Source organism: Oncorhynchus tshawytscha, linkage group LG02 (genome assembly GCF_018296145.1).
Source record: "Oncorhynchus tshawytscha isolate Ot180627B linkage group LG02, Otsh_v2.0, whole genome shotgun sequence".
In the NCBI taxonomy this organism is placed as follows: domain Eukaryota; kingdom Metazoa; phylum Chordata; class Actinopteri; order Salmoniformes; family Salmonidae; genus Oncorhynchus; species Oncorhynchus tshawytscha.
Genome location: NC_056430.1, coordinates 41,983,126 through 42,000,712, shown reverse-complemented (window position 1 = coordinate 42,000,712; position 17,587 = coordinate 41,983,126). Strand labels below are relative to the sequence as shown.

The 17,587-nt window shown below is 40.3% G+C and overlaps 1 protein-coding gene across 1 annotated transcript in view; it reads right to left on the bottom strand.

Annotated features, from left to right (window-relative positions):
- Positions 1-14,602, bottom strand: part of camk1a (calcium/calmodulin-dependent protein kinase Ia) — a 64,100-nt gene extending 49,498 nt beyond the window's left edge. Inside the window, exons 1-2 of the mRNA XM_042299143.1 lie at positions 14,455-14,602; positions 8,870-8,999 (exon numbers count right to left, since the gene is read on the bottom strand). Of these exons, the coding sequence (XP_042155077.1) occupies positions 8,870-8,961 (92 nt within the window). The 5' untranslated portion in view covers positions 8,962-8,999; positions 14,455-14,602. The remainder of the gene's footprint in view (positions 1-8,869; positions 9,000-14,454) is intronic.
- Between the last annotated feature and the right edge of the window lie 2,985 nt (positions 14,603-17,587).

The window sequence follows — 17,587 nt, the reverse complement described above, 5'->3', positions numbered from 1 at the left end:
ATTTGAGTCCCTGGCGGCGTAGTGTGTTACTGATGGTAGGCTTTGTTACTTTGGTCCCAGCTCTCTGCAGGTCATTCACTAGGTCCCCCGTGTGGTTCTGGGATTTTTGCTCACCGTTCTTGTGATCATTTTGACCCCACGGGGTGAGATCTTGCGTGGAGCCCCAGATCGAGGGAGATTATCAGTGGTCTTGAATGTCTTCCATTTCCTAATAATTGCTCCCACAGTTGATTTATTCAAACCAAGCTGCTTACCTATTGCAGATTCAGTTTTCCCAGCCTGGTGCAGGTCTACAATTTTGTTTCTTGTGTCCTTTGACAGCTCTTTGGTCTTGGCCATAGTGGAGTTTGGAGTGTGACTGTTTGAGGTTGTGGACAGGTGTCTTTTATACTGATAACAAGTTCAAACAGGTGCCATTAATACAGATAACGAGTGGAGGACAGAAGAGCCTCTTAAAGAAGAAGTTACAGGTCTGTGAGAGCCAGAAATCTTGCTTGTTTGTAGGTGACCAAATACTTATTTTCCACCATAATTTGCAAATAAATTCATTAAAAATCCTACAATGTGATTTTCTGGATTATTTTTTTCTAATTTTGTCTGTCATAGTTGAAGTGTACCTATGATGAAAATTACAGGCCTCTCTCATCTTTTGAAGTGGGAGAACTTGCACAATTGGTGGCTGACTAAATACTTTTTTGCCCCACTGTAGTTTGTCTAAAATGTTTACATTCTTGGCAAGAAGAACGATTTCCATAATAATCCTATTTACATGAACACATCTGAAAAAGCCTTACTGATCTGACTTTTGATAAATGCTGAAAATCAGCAATCAAAAAAAAGAGTTCTACCACCATGACCATGTTATTTTTGCTAAACCTTTTTAACCTTTTTAATAAGTTTGGACATATAAAGTTTGTGATAACTATTTCTAAGATGCATACTTAAAGTTTTTCCGAAGCCACTTCACTCGCACATAAGAGGGAGGTTTGCACTACCGGTGCTGGCATATACACAGATCATATACACCATTGAAATGCAGATGAAGAAAACCAAGTGTTTTAATCGGTGTATGCTTACTTCTATTTTGACCTTACGCCGATTAAGATAAACAGAGTAAGGTGTTTACATGACTATTTCCATACTCAGCCTACTGTCATAATCAGTTTTTAATACTGCAGTATTAGTGTGCATGTAAACATACTCACTGTGAATCCCAGAGAACACCCACTGGGCACAAACTGGTTGAATCAATATTATTTCAAAATGTAATTTGTCAATGTATTGTGACGTGGAACCTATGTGAAAAATACATTGGTTTTGAAAAAAATTATCCAAATTGTTGTTGTTTTGAGGGTGGGATTTCAACCACAGGATTATGCCATCATTGTAACCCATTTTCAACAAAGACAAACCTTGTATAAAATGTTGAATTTGTATCTTTGAAACAATGTCCACTATCAGAAAAAAAAACTACATGCCGGCAGCACTTCTTCCTGGAGAGTTGATCCATCTACAGCTATTAATTTGGTCTCCCATCCAGGGATTTAACCGAGCCCAGCTTAGTTTTGATATTTGTCACTGAGTACTAGCAATGTGCAATCGTGAGAATGATTATTGAGAGATCTCTTAATAACTAAATATATTCACTGTCGCTATCAAAGTCATTCAAAAGGGTCAGTTTAACAGAGCATATTACATGTGACCATACTCTATCACTTATATCAACAATGATACTATTTAGGCCTATATAGCATTTGCAAAGTCATCAAGAGCTTTTGTTTCAATTCCACCCAGGGTTCAACTAAAAAGAGACAATACATGCCTAGGGTTTCAAGCTTTGTTTGGTTTCAAATGTAATCTTCAAGTTAATCATTAATATGTTGGATCCAACTATTCTCAACCAAAAATCAAAGGTAAATAATAGGTCTAAATCAAATATTATTTAAAGTGCATTTAAAGTTGAAACAGATTGTCCTATTCTTTAACTTTGATTTTTGGATGTGTCACGCCTGCTCCCGCTCTACCTCCCTGGCGCGCGAAGGGGCCAGGCTCCCCAGCATTACGCACTCCTGCCACCGTCAGTAAACACACCTGCCTTTCCCCGTCACTCGCATCAGCGATTACTGGACTCACCTGGACTCAATCACCTCTGTCATTACCTCCCCTATATCTGTCTGGTTCCCCACTGCAGTATTACTTGTCATATGTCCTTGTTAACCCGTGTGCTGATGCTGTTCCTGTTTTGTTGCCTGACTGTTCCGTATTAAAATGTCAACTCCCCGTACCTGCCTCTCATCTCCAGCGTTGGTCCTTACAGGTTGAGCTGGAGACGTGAATCCAACATATCAATATATTATTTTGTAGACAAACTGGATATTGAATTGTGTTTGGTTGTCACCGCAACCAAACATTAACATTTGAAGGAGATATATCTTCTGCTTGGACAGTTCCATCTGTGCCGCGGACTTAGTCTGGCTTTAAATCCTATTTTGTCTAGAAATTTAGAATTGATATGTTGGATTCAAATCTCCATCTCAACGAAAAATCTAAGGTAAAGAATAGGAGTAAATCAAACATTATAGTTTGATTAGATTTAGTCTTAAAATTAGATTGTTGGTTGAGAGACATGTGAATCCAACATAAAAAATATATACATTTGTAGACAAACTGGAATTAAAGTCAGTAGCACAAAAGATACATCTCCTTAATGTTGATAAATGGTTGCGTTGACAACCAAACAACTTTTGTAATATAGTAAATAGTCAACATTTAAGGCTCTTACAAATTAATGTAGCAGTATTTATTCAATCGTAAAATGAGCAGCACATCCATGGACACATTTTGAGGTTAGCCTACAGTAACTATAAATGTCTTCCTACGTATGTAATCATAGAAAATGTGCATGTTCAACATAGCATGCAAAGAGCTGCAGATCTGTGGAGATCTTCACAATTGCTAAAACAATCTGTGCAGGACCTCGAACATCATTGATATCTTGCACTATGAACTTTTAATCTAATCTCAACTTCAGTCCCGGTCATTTGGTTGTGCTATTAGATGAAACAATGATTACACATTAAATTGTTGTATAAATACAAAATATCTGACATTGTATTCCCTTTTCAACTTTGTGTTTTTTAAGTGGTTGAAAGTGCAGTGATAACATTTAGATGACAACTAAACCAAAAATCTGACCGTTTTTTCATCGGAATTTGGTTGTGCTTTTCGATGGTTGAAAGCAGTGATAACACATTGGGAATTCAACAAATTTCTGGCTGTCTTTTTGAGTGGGTGAATCAAAGGTTGAAATCTCATTGAACAACATCTCAACCAAATATGACCCATATTTCCACATTGAAATGACGTGATGTGCCCAGTGGGCAGAGTTTGGTTTTAAAAGAAACAGTAGTTTACAATGTAACATGCTATTCTTCCTAACACTTAGTACCTGGGTAGGGTAGCCATGTGTTTAGAGCATTAGGCCAGTAACCGAAAGGTTTCCGGATCAAATCCCGAGCTGACAAGGTCAAAATCTGTCGTTCTGAGCAAGGCAGTTAACCCACTGTTCCCCGTGGATGTTGATTAAGGCAGCTCCCTGCACCTCTCTGATTCAGAGGGGTTGGTTTAAATACGCAAGACACATTTCAGTAAAAGGAATTCAATTGTACAACTGACTAGGTATGTCATTTTCTTATTAACACACTATGATTCAATACGGTGCTCTGGTCTGGTCCTAGTCACATAACAACACTACCACATCTTCCCACAGTCTGAGTGTGTTTCAAACAAAGAGCAATTCATTACATTAAACTCACCATCCATTCCACAGAAACTTGTTTTGTCACATTTGTATCCCACTCAAGACCAGGAAAATACATAGATATAATAAATTTTTTCACAATGTTCAACAAACAAACTTAGATGATCAGTCATCATCAGATATGATCAGGCATAATTCCATGCCACTTACAGTGCATTCGGAAAGTATTCAGACCCCTTGACTATTTCCACATGTTGTTGTCTTGATTGTGAGCTTAGGGCCGTTGTCCAGTTGGAAGGTGAACCTTCACCCCAGTCTGAGGTCCTGAGCGCTCTGGAGCAGGTTTTCATCAAGGATCTCTCTGTCCTTTGCTCCGCTAATCTTTGACTCGATCCTGACTAGGCTCCCTGTCCCTGCCACTGAAAAACATCCCCACAGCATGATGCTGCCACCACCATGCTTCACGGTGGGGATGGTGCCAGGTTTCCTCCAGACGTGACGCTTGGCATTCAGGCCAAAGAGTTCAATCTTGGTTTCATCAGACCAGAGAATCTAGCTTCTCATGGTCTGAGAGTCTTTAGGTGCCTTTTGGCAAACTCCAATCCGGCTGTCATGTGCCACTTTACCATAAAGCACTGATTGGTGGAGTGCTGCAGAGATGGTTGTCCTTCTAGAAGGTTCTCCCATCTCCACAGAGGAACTCTAGAGCTTTGTCAGTGACCATCAGGCTTGGTCAGGGAGGTAAGAACCCATCTCCACCAATTGCGCAGTTTGGCCGGGCGACCAGCTCTAGGAAGAGTCTTGGTGGTTCCAAACTTCTTCCATTTAAGAATGATGGCGACCACTGTGTTCTTCAGGAGCTTAAATGCTGCAGAAATGTGTTACCCTTCCCAGATCTATGCATTGACACAATCCTGTCTCGGAGCTCTACGGACAATTCCTTCGACCTCATGACTTGGTTTTTTCTCTGACATGCACTGTTAACTGTGGGACCTTATATAGACAGCTGTGCGCCTTTCCAAATCATATCCAATCAATTGAATTTACCACTGATTGTAGAAACATCTCAAGTATGTTCAATGGAAACAGGATGCACCTGAGCTCAATTTCAATTCTCATAGCAAAGGGTCTGAATACTTATGTAAATAAGGTATTTCTATTTTTATTATACATTTGCAAAAATGTCTAAAACCGGTTTTTGCCTTGTCATTATGGGGTAAAAAAAATATTTTTCATCCATTTTAAAATAAATCTGTAATGTAACAAAATATGTAAAAAAATCAAGGGGTCTGAATACTTTCCAAAGGCACTGTACATAGTGACATACTGTATTTCAAAAATCAAATAAAAACAACACCCACTGAATGATAATTTGTTTTATAGATCCAGATGTTATCAACCCCACATGTCCACAAGGACAGTTTGTACAACAGCCGGGTCCTAACACAAGAGGAATGTCAGGATTAAACCATAAAACCCGAATACAATATTTCCTAATTAATTAATTAACTCCATACCCTGAATTCCTGGATAAACTGAATTCAGTAATCTCTCTGGGAGCGTAAGGAGCTTTCCGTCAACACATACAGTGGGATTATATTTTGCTCTCTGCCAGGTCTCACTGGGAACACTGACAACAGGGAGGGAAGATTGGTTACGAGGTTTTCATTGGAACAAGGCGATGCTACCCTCCTGGTTATTCACTCCTTAAATCCTGCTTATATAAGACTTTAAAAAAATAATATCTCAATATTCTGTCAGGCTCCACATTACTGTATTGAATTATCTATCCAATGTTATTGGAAAAAAAGAGAATTAACAACTTTAAGGTTGAAATATCTGGATAAAGATTGTTGTTCACTGTTTAACACTGATGTGGTGATCTGCTTCTCTCACGTTGATGCAACATTGGGATGAATATGGTGTAATACCGGAACTGTATATGACTGACTTGTCTCTCTACTTACTTTAGCTTTCCCCATTCGGCTACATCAGGTCTGATATACTGTAAGGGACCACCTCCTTATCCATCAAACAGTGGTTGAGTCCCAAATGCCACCCTATTCTCTATATTCTCTACTTGTGTGAACTGACTGAAACATCATGTGATGATCCTAGGCTTCATATGTGCTTCAAAGTTTGGACCATTACAATGTCTACTGAGAAATGTTTTATAAATGTGAAAATGTTTAAAAATTAAACAATGCATAAGAACGTGTTCTCTGTCTGATCACAAACACATTGACAGAAGAGCAATGGTCTGAATAAGACCACATAAGACAGTGACCGTAATGCCGCAGTCAGACCATCTTGCCTTTGGCATCTGAGAGACCAGGCATCCTTATAATGACTATATCCGAGAGGGGCGGATCTGCCCACGTCGCCTTATATCTACCCACTATACCCGAAGGATAGAGTACATTGCATTCTACCCCAAGCAGAGACATGCTAAGGTACACATACGCACTGTGGGAAGGCAAACAAGGATACATTTTTAAGTACAAATTCTAAATTTAACTACTCAAGGATATAAGGGAGTTCTCCTTCTTCATTATAGGATCGCTATGGTTCTCCTTCTCAGAACATCCAAGCCGTGCTCCAGAAAAAGGCCAAAATATGTTGAAAAATGTTGGCCCCATGATCACATCCAAGTGTGTGTTATTACCGCGAATGACATCCATGTCACCCTTGCAGAAAAGAAGATTCGAACCTCAAGGGTGTTTCCTGGTGAAATGAAATGTATTCTTCTCACCCTGTTTTTCATTGGCTCCTTTTTTCATTTCCCCCTCTTTGCTCCTCTCATGAGCTGCTGTTACTGGGCCATTTGTCCTGGATGCTCTATGCTCTGTTCTCACTGAGACACTATAAATAAATACAATGATGGCCAAGAACACCAATCTCTCTGGAAAGTTAAACATACAATACTTCTCCTTGCACATCTCTCTCCCAGCATTGAGAGTTATATACAGTGCGGTCCGGAATTATTGGACCCCTTTATGAAGATAAGCAAAAAACTGCATAAAATGAACAATTATGTTATTTTATATTAATACAATTCCTCAGAAAAATAGATTTTGTTTAACAAGTAATACAATTTTTTTTTAAAGGATAGGAGTAAGAATATTTGATCCGTTGTTTTCAAGCACCCTCCCCTTGCGAGGATAACGACACAGAGCTGTTTTCTAAAATGTTTTATGAGGTTGGAGATTCTTTCCAGATCCTAGATAATTAGGGCCCTATAAAATCTGCGTTGCGGAGAATGCGGACGGAATCCAGGAATCTAGACATTAAATGGAATTCAACAACATACTTTTTTTTTTATTCGTAGAAAAATCAACTAAATGTATTGAATTTATTAGAAAATGCATTCATCTGCCCAAGTTTAACATAAAAAAATGCATAAAAAGCCTCAGTGAGTCATATTTTACTTCAACTTTCTGAAGAGGCAAAGTCACAGGAATCAAATAATCTAATAAAATTTCATGTCACCTGCGCCAAATACAAATGCTTGTTTACAAGCCCTTAACCAACAATGCAGTTTTAAGAAAATAGAGTTAATAAAACATTTACAAATAGTCTGGCTGGCCATTTGATTTAAATGTTCAGCAGTCTTATTGCTTGGGGTTAGATGCTGTTAATGAGCCTTTCGGTCCTAGACTTGGCACTCCAGTACCTCTTGCCGTGTGGTAGCAGAGAGAACCGTCTATGACTTGGATGACTGGAGTCTTTGACAATTTTTTGGGCCTTCCTCTGACACTGCGTGCGCACGCATTTGTCTACCGCTTTGTGTTGCCGTTAGTGATAATACTAATGTAATGGCAAACTTCTTCTGGTAGATGGAAAGGCTTTCCCAAAAACCTCAATTAAATGTTAACTACAAAGTAGCCTATGCCTAATTGGCAGAATGATATAATGATTATTTGCATCAATCCAGCCTTTTGTTTTACAACTCTGCAATCACATGAGTGCTACAGAAACATTGCTAACCAAACAACGGTCCTTTGCTGGTGTGCAGTTGAACTAGGGTAAATATACCCAAAATTCAAAATTTCCGATTTTTCCCAGACCCCAAAAGGGGTCTTCTGGTGTGGTTTAAGCATTGTTGTGGGCTTATAACATCCACTTTTGTTTGTTTTTCCTATTAAGAAAGTATGATTTTGAGATTGAAAAACAGAAACCTGGAAAAACTAAAACAAAAAATGGAATGAGGCAAAAAATAACTGATTTAATAGGGCCCTATTGATATCCTTAGTCTGTGGTTATGGACTTGATGTGTGCTTGGGGTTATTTTCTTGCAGGAAGATTCACTTGCATTCAAGTTTCAGCCTCCTGGCAGAGGCAACCAGTTTTTTTGGCTAAAATGTCCTGGTACTTGGTAAAGTTCATGAATCGGTTGACCTTAACAAGGGCCCCAGGACCAACAGAAACAATGTAGCCCCACAATATCAAAGATCCACCACCATATTTTACAGTCAGGGTGAGGTATTTTCTGCATATGAATTGTTCTTTCAAAAGGCCATTGGTCCTGGGGTGCAACAGCATCATGAACATCACCAAGTACCAGGACATTTTAGCCAAAAACCTGGTTGCCTCTGCTGGGAGGCTGAAACTTGGCTGCAAGTGAATCTTCCAGCAAGACAACATCCCAAGCGCACATTTACAAAGAAATGTGTTAATTGACCACAAAAATCAACATTTAGCAATGACCATCTCAGTCTCCGGACATGAACCCCATTGAAAACCAGTGGTTTGAATTGAAGAAGGCAGACGAAGGATATCAAGGATCTGGAAAGATTCTGTATAGAGGAATGGTCTAAGATCCCTCCCAATGTGTTCTCCAGTCTCATAGAAAAAGGCTCAATGTCATTCTCCACTAATTTTGACCCTTATTTTGGAGGGATTTTTGATATTACTTGTTAAACCAAATCTATTTCTCTGAGCAATTGTATTAGTATACATTTTTCCATTTCTTTAGCATACAATATATCTCAGTATTTGTATCATTTTTCTTTTATACACAGTCATTTTTTTGCTCATCTTTATCAAGGGATCCCATCATTCCGGACCCCACTGTAGCTATTACTGTAACAGTGGTGTCAGAACACTTACGTTCCCAGAATTTCTTTGAAGTCGTAGTTTTCTTTGATGTCTGACGTCTTCTTTTTCCATCCATTCCCGTCCTCTAGATCTCCAAGGGGCATCCTATCCTAAACTGTCAATCCGATCGGCCAAGGGAGAACTGTGGAGGAATAAAGTGGTGGACAGTCAGGCAGAAAGCGTAGCATCACCATTTCCTAGCTCACATTTCTCAGGCAAAAAGTAAATCCACCTTCAAGGAAAAACTAAAGAACATCTAATGCAATCAACCATATGACTGGACAGATACTAAACCCAGAGAGCATTCGCTGAATGTTAAATATACTACCGGTCGGGTATTAAATATACTACCGGTCGGGTATTTTAATTATCTGCAATGTCTACTTGGAAATGTCTTAATGTAAATTGTAATTGTTTGTAATATCTATTTAGTTCTGTGTTGGACCCCAGGAAGATTAGCCGATGTTATGCATGGCGTCAGCTAATGGGGATCCTAATCAAATTCAAAGTTAGCCAGAAAACCCTGCTCACTGGAAAAGACACACACAACACACACACAAATAAGGAATAGGATGCCATTTGGGAAGCAGACATGGTGCTAAACCAGATGTATGGATCAATATTGGAGATTTAAAGCACTTTCCAATGCCGTCTCCCTTTAGTATGTAATTCATTACAACTCAAAGGACATTCCAATCGATAAATTACCAGAGTAAAGAGTGATCACCACTTGAGATTGTGTATTTACCACAAGGCTAAGAGAAGGAAAGAGAGCGAGAAATGTGGTTATAGTTTCTGTATACAGTATATTATACGGAACAAAAATATAAATGCAAGATTATTTTTATTTATTTAACTAGACAAGTCAGTTAAGAACAAATCTTATTTACGATGACTGCCTAGAAACAGTGGGTTAAGTGCTTTGTTCAGGGGCAGAACGACATATTTTTTACCTTGTAAGCTAGGGGATTCAATCTCACAACCTTTTGGTTACTGGCCCAGGAACATTTTCAAAGATTTTACTGAGTTACAGTTCATATAAGGAAAATCAATCAATTGAAATAAATTCATTAGGCCCTAATCTATGGATTTCACATGACTGGGCACGGGCGCAGCCCAGCCAATCAGAAGGCTTTATTACAGACATAAATACTCCTCAGTTTCATCAGCTTTTCGGGTGACTGGTCTGGAGGTCGTGGGCTGGCGTGCTTACAAGTGATCTGCGGTTGTGAGGCCGGTTGGACGTACTGCTAAATTCTCTAAAATGACGTTGGAGGCGGCTTATGGTGGAGAAATTAACATTCAATTCCCTGGCAACCACTCTGGTGGACATTCCTGCAGTCTGCATGCAAATTGGATCTTCCCTCAAAACCTCAGACATCTGTGGCATTGTGTTGTGCATTTTTGTTACACATTTTAGTAACCTTTTATTGTCCCCAGCACAAGGTGCACCTGTGTAGCGATCGTGCTGTTTAATCAGCTTCTTGATATGCCACACCTGCCAGGTGGATGGATTATTGTGGCAAAGGAGAAATGCTAACTAACAGGGATGTAAACACATTTGTGCACAACATTTTTGAGAAATACGCTTTTCCTGCAAATGGAACATATTTTTACATTTTTGTTCAATATATATATATATCACGGATGGGCAACTGGCAGCCCGCGGTCCTACCCATTTCATAAATAGATAGTCAAAATCGTATGTCCTAGGTTGCAAAAATATAGAGTTCCAAACTGCCTCTGGGAGCAACGTCAGCAATAGAACTGTTTGTCGGGAGCTTCAAGAAATGGGTTTCCATGGCCAAGCAGCCGCACGCACACAAGCTTAAGATCACCATGCGCATTGCCAAGTGTCGGCTGGAGTGGTGTAAAGCTCGCCACCATTGGACTCTGGAGCAGTGGAAACGTGTTCTGTGGAGTGATGAATCATGCTTCACCATCTGGCAGTCCGATGGATGAATCTGGGTTTGGCGGATGCCAGAAGAACGCTACCTGCCACAAAGCATAGTCCAAACTGTAAAGTTTGGTGGAGGAGGGATAATGTCTGAGGGTGTTTTTCATGGTTTAGATGAGGCCCCTTAGTTCCAGTGAATGGAAATATTAACTCTACAGCATACAATGGCATTCTAGAAAATTCTATGGTCCCAACTTTGTGGCAACAGTTTGGGGAAGGCCCTTACCTGTTTCAACATGACAATGCCCCCATGCACAAAGTGAGGTCCAAACAGAAATGGTTTGTCGAGATAGGTGTGGAAGATCTTGACTGGCCTGCACAGAGCCCTGACCTTAACCCCATCGAACACCTTTGGGATGAAATGGAATACCAAATGCGAGCCAGGCCTAAACATCAGGGCATAAACTCACTAATGCACTAATGGAAGCAAGTTCCTGCAGCAATGTTCCAACATCTGGTGGAAAGCCTTCCCAGAAGAGTGGAACCTATTATAGCAGTGGGACCAACTCCATAGTATTGTCCATGATTTTGGAATGAGATGTTCGATGAGCAAGCGTTCACATACTTTGTCATGTAGTGTGTGTGTATATTGTTTAACACTTTTTTGGTTACTACATGATTCCATATGTGTTATTTCTTAGTTGTTGGTGTCTTCACTATTATTCTACAATGTAGAAAATAGTACAAATATAGAAAACCCCTTGTATGAGTAGGTGTTCTAAAACTTTTGACCGGTAGAAATAATATATGTGTGTGCATTCGGAAAGTATTCACACCCCTTCCCTTTTTCCACATTTTGTTACGTTACAGCCTTATTCTAAAATTGATTAAATAAAAAAATGGTCCTCCTCAATCTACGTACAATACCCCATAATGACAATGTGAAAACAGGTTTTTAGACATTTTAGCAAATATACCAGGAATTAAAAACAGAAATACATTATTTATATAAGTATTCAGAACCTTTGCAATGAGACTCGAAATTGAGCTCAGGTGCATCCTGTTTACATTGATCATCCTTGAGATGTTTCTACAACATGATTGGAGTCCACCTGTGGTAAGTTCAATTGATTGTACATGATTTGGAAAGGCACACACCTGTCTATATAAGGTCCCACAGTTGACAGTGCATGTTAGAGCAAAAACTAAGCCATGAGGTTGAAGGAATTAGCCGCAGAGCTCCATGACAGGCTTGTGTCGAGGCACAGATCTTGGGAAGGGTAGCAAACATTTCTGCAGCAATGAAGGTCCCCAAGAACAAAGCGGCCTCCATCATTTTTCAATGGAAGAAGTTTGGAACCACCAAGACTCTTCCTAGAGCTGGCCAAAATGAGCAATCAGGGGAGAAGGGCCTTGGTCAGGGAGGTGACCAAGAACCTGATGGTCACTCTGACAGAGCTCCTCTGTGGAGATGGGGGAAACTTCCAGAAGGACAACCATCTCTGCAGCACTCCACCAATCAGGCCTTTATGGTAAAGTGGCTAGACAGAAGCCACTCCTCAGTAAAAGGCACATGACAGCCAGCTTGGAGCTTGCTAAATGGCACCTGAAGGACTCAGACCATGAGAAACAAGATTCTCTGGTGTGATGAAACCTGAATGCCAAGCGTCACATCTGTAGGAATCCTGGCACCATCCCTACGGTGAAGCATGGTGGTGGCAGCATCATGCTGTGGGGATGGTTTTCAGCAGCAGGGACTGGGAGACTAGTCAGGATAGAGGGAAAGATGAATGGAGAAAAGTATAGAGATCCTTGATGAAAACCTGCTCCAGAGCGTCAAGGACCTCAGACTGGGGCAAACGACCCTAAGCACACAGCCAAGACAAAGCAGTAGTGGCTTTGGGTCAAGTCTCTGAATGTCCTTGAGTGGCCCAGCCAGAGCCCACACTTGAACCCGATCTCATCTCTGGAGAAACCTGAAAATAGCTGTGTAGTGAAGCTCCCCATCCAACCTGACAGCTTGAGAGGATCTGCAGAGAAGAAGGGGAGAAACTCCCCAAATACAGGTGTGTCATGCTTGTAGTGTCATACCCAAGAACGCTTGAGGCTGTAATCGCTGCCAAAGGTGCTTCAACAAAGTACTGATAAAGGGTCTGAATACTTATGTAAATTAGATATGTATTTTATTTTTAATACCTTTGCAAAAAAAAAACTGTTTTTGCTTTGTCATTATGGGGTATTGTGTGTCGATTGATGAGGGAAAAAAACATTCATACATTTTAGAATAAGGCTGTAACGTAACAGCCAAGGGGTCTGAATATTTTGAATGCAATGTATATGCACTGAACAAAAATATAAAACACAACATGCAACAATTTCACTTATCTTCGGATAATATTGTTCAACATCCAAGAGTCAACACTGGAATCTGATGGATGAAATAATTTTTTTTTTAAGTGCAGGAGACATTGGCGGGCAGTAGGCTCAAGTAGTCCCATCCACCATAATTAGGATGGGATGTTTCATTTCGTGAAGTGTATAACTAGGAGATTTAGCAGTACAGTTTTTATTAATTTCACACACTTTGACTGTAGATTTTAATGAGGTGAAAAGAAGTTGAATAAGGCAAAGGTCAAACATACTTGTTTAGGGAGATTTCTCTGGACCCTAACATCTGTTGTACACCTGCAAACCTCTCTACAACTGTCTTTCATGCCAACCTATCGAGAACTGATGATGACCATTACCCTATTGGCAAAGTCCTAGCGTGTAGCACAGTGCAGTAGTCACATGGAAACGTGTGGCAGTCCTGGACATTATTGCTTTATGCATGAATAGTAGTATAGTATTGCATCTTTCAAAGAGTAAGGAAAGCCATAGGATTACAGCAGAATGTCACCATTAACACAGGAAATATGCAATATCTTGTTCCATAGCCTCAGTTCTTCTAGCTTTATTCGATTTCCAACAGTACAAGACTTGAAATGTAAGAAGAAATAGATCTGATATCGAAAATAATAGAATAGGGCTGCATTTACACAGGCAGACCAATTCTGCCCTTTTTTTCACTAATTGGTCTTTTGACCAACCTGATCAGCTCTGAAGAATATCGGATGTGAAAAGATCGCATGTAAAAAAAGCTCTGAAAAATACCTGATATGAAAGATCTGATGTAAATTAGTGAAACAAAGATCAGAATTGGACTGCCTGTGTAAACGCAGCCAAGTACTTACTTCACTGTCAATTATGTGAGAAACTGGCAGGTTTTCATAGGCACGATTAGGCTATCAATGACAACGGTAGGCCTACAATAGCAGACGGGTTAAGAAATGTAAAATATTATCATATAGACTAATCTGTCAAACACAGGTAGCCTACAAGTATAGCGCACATCAATAGGCGATGGTTGGAATCAAAATACAAGGTGTATGGGTGTACATAAACATTCTGAATGTTCAAGGGTAGGCTATAGTCCAGCGAGAGTATAAAACGGCTATAGTCATAGATGGATATGCATTGTAGGCTAAGGTAGTACGTAGAAGACATTACAAAATCGAACATGCGCCAGTTGGATAGACAGGCTATAGAATAGTCTACTGCGACATTATTAGCCTACCCGAGGACACAAAAAAAAAACGCTATGTGTAAAATGTGGTTAGCCTATGTTTTATTTTGCGTCCAAATTCAATGCAAATCTTACCTGAATGCGCAAAGCTCAAGAATCCCTTCTCCCTCTCAATGGGCTGTTTGGCTCTATGCGCAGCGCTATATCAGTTGAGGCTGCTGGTCTCGCGCCTGACGTCAAAGAAGGGTATTGGCTTCACAGCTCAGGAAATCAAACAGCCCTAAATCAACCACAGCTAAAAAGTAGCCTACTGGACTTACTTAACCATTGTGTGGTGTTCATGTTTTTGTTATCCACCCAATGTTCGCGGGTCTGTTTGACCCACAGCATTATTGGGTTTTTAAAACAATACAGCCATAACAATTTACGTAAAAATACTTAATACTTATATGTTGACTTATATCAATTACAAGCAATATAGACAGCATACATGGTTAATATTTTCCAGATCACATTTATCAATAAAATCACTATTCGTTTTTTTAAATTAAAATAATAATTAAGACATGGGTGGAATAAATCATGTTAATATTGAACAAATAGAAATGAAACAAGGTTTTCATCACTATTGATGTTTATTGCTTTGAACTGAACAAATTGGAAGGACACATTTTACATACAGTATTTTATGGAAACGATAAATGAGCCCCATTGAACACAAATTAATGCGGGTCTACACACCACATGAGGGACAGAGATTTACTATGTGTGTTGCAAATGTATTTCTTAGACTTTATGCATGTGTACTGTGTCTTCCTGTCCTTCTTGGGCCCACACACATCGCAGTGCTTCTTCTTGTTGCTACAGGCTGCAATCTAGAATGATGAAAACACTTAGTTCAGGAATTTTACTAACATCTCACTCACATATATAGTTACAGAGGCCAAGGTAGGAGAGTCAGACACACACACATGCAACAACATCACTCACACTTCCGGAGTTGTTGGTTCTGTGGGACGGATGGATGGGCGGATGGAGCACCAGCATCCTCCTCCTGAATCCTCCTTACAATGGCTGCAGAAGCTGGTGTCCTTGGGATATGTTGCCTCCTCTGGATTTTAGGTCCTATCAATGCCTTGTCCAGATCCTCGAGAAAGAGCCGTCTCCTCTGGAGCTTCCTTCTGTTCCAATCTGGGTTCAACACCATCCAGATGACAAACGCGTTGCAGGGCGAGATGTCCAAGATGTTGAAGAATATCACAAGTGGCCAGCGTACGGTTCTTCTTTTGAAGCTGTAGCCAGTCACCAGCGTGTCTAAATTGTTCACCCCTCCTATTGTGACATTGTAATCCATTATGATTTCTGTTTTGTGATGTTCCTGGCCACAAATTTACCCATCCCTGTGCAGCGTACTCATGAGTACCACATTTTTGCCTTTCTTTGGCACATAGGACACTAGGGACGTGTCGGCCGTGAACATAAACTTAGAGGAATTGATAGGCCTGTTCCGTGTATTCAACAGCTGAGGTTGGAGCTCTGGCTTGTTTTTTTGTACTGTTCCTACCATCGTCAGCTTCCTGTTGAGGAGCTTCTGTCCCAGCTTCTGCAAAGTAAAAAACTTATCGCATGTGATGTTGTGGCCATGTAGTCCCTCTGTCACGTCCAGGACAAACCGCATCCCTTGGTTCTTCTCTGGGGCTCCTATCTGGCTTCCCTGTATCCACTTGCAAGTTCCACATATATGATGAAGCAGCATCACAGGCAGCCCATATCTTGATTCCATATTTTGCGGGTTTAGATGCTATGTACTGCCTGAAGGGGCAGCAGCCCCTAAATAGCATAAGCTGCTCATCAACAGTAATGTTGGGCCCTGGGTTGTAAAACAGGGGAAGACGGTCCACCCACTGACTTGACTGCAGCTAGCTTGTCTCTCTGCCGCCGAGCTGGTCTGGTGTCTCGGTTATTGAAGAGGATAATCTTGGAAATAATGTGGAAGTTTTCCAAAGACATTGTTGCACAGAAATGTTATCTGACCGTGTCTGCATCCCACAGGGATTCTGTGGATTCCCCATTGGATCTGAAAACACCAGCAAGAATAAGAACCCCAAAGTATGCATGTAAATGAGTTTGGTCCATCTCCTTCCAAAAACACCTTTCCTCCAAATTAGTGCAGTCCAGAGTGTTTTTGTGAATGGTGTCTGGGATGAACAGTTCAAAAGAAGACTTTATGTCCTGTACGTGAGTATCAGCATCGGACATGGTATCATTCTTATCACATTGACCGCCATGCGGGGTGGCTCATTCCGTGGGCAATAAGACCATTCAATTTCACAATATTTTGACATTCATATTTCTCCTCCTTCAGGCTGCTGACGGGCTGTTCCTGGGGCTGGCTTCTGACTGGCTGGTCCTTGGTCTGGCTGAGAGTCAATCTCATCCTCTTCTTCCAACTCACTGCCGGACTCAGAATTGACGGAGACATGATCCACATATTCTGAATATTCTTCATCTTCCAAAGTGGAAGATGCTCCTACCACACCAGCTTCTCTCTCTGCAAAAATTATTTCTAAGGACCTCTGAGCAGAGATTATTTTGACCATACTGATAATGTATTGTAATAACTCTGTGCAGGTTCCCGCAATACATTGTGTAGTTTCACACTCTACAAAGGGTAAAGAGTGTGATAAAAGCAGGACACAGCACCAAAAACCTGTCTGTATCCCTGCCTATTTTGAAACAGCAGGCCCAGGGAGGAGGAAGACAGAGTGAAGGCACACAGCAAACTTTTTTCATTTTTACTTGTTTTCACCTACACACACACACTTTTCCACACTTTTATTACCCCCAGGTCCAGTGGACCCAAACACCACATATGCAATATAAATGTGTATGTGTTCTTTTACATGTTCTTCACAGAAAATGAGCCAAGGCCAATGAGTCTCAGGTTGAAAAAAATATTCATTGTATCATTTTTCTTTCAGTAAACATTGAAAATGGGTCCCAAAGACACAAACACCTCACAAGGGTTGAATCAATATAGCCTGGCATCAAGAGCCTGGCATGCAGGTTTTAAAGCTACCGGTAGTTTACCAAAGGTAGCGGAATCTTCTGTCATTTCATAATTAACAGGTATCTATGGTAACTTCGGTAATTTACACTTGAATAACATTTATTTTATTATATAACAGGCCTGATATATAGGCTAGTATTACTTTTTTATATCCGTGTCCATGAGTTTCTAGTAGATAAACCATATGGTTCAAAAGAA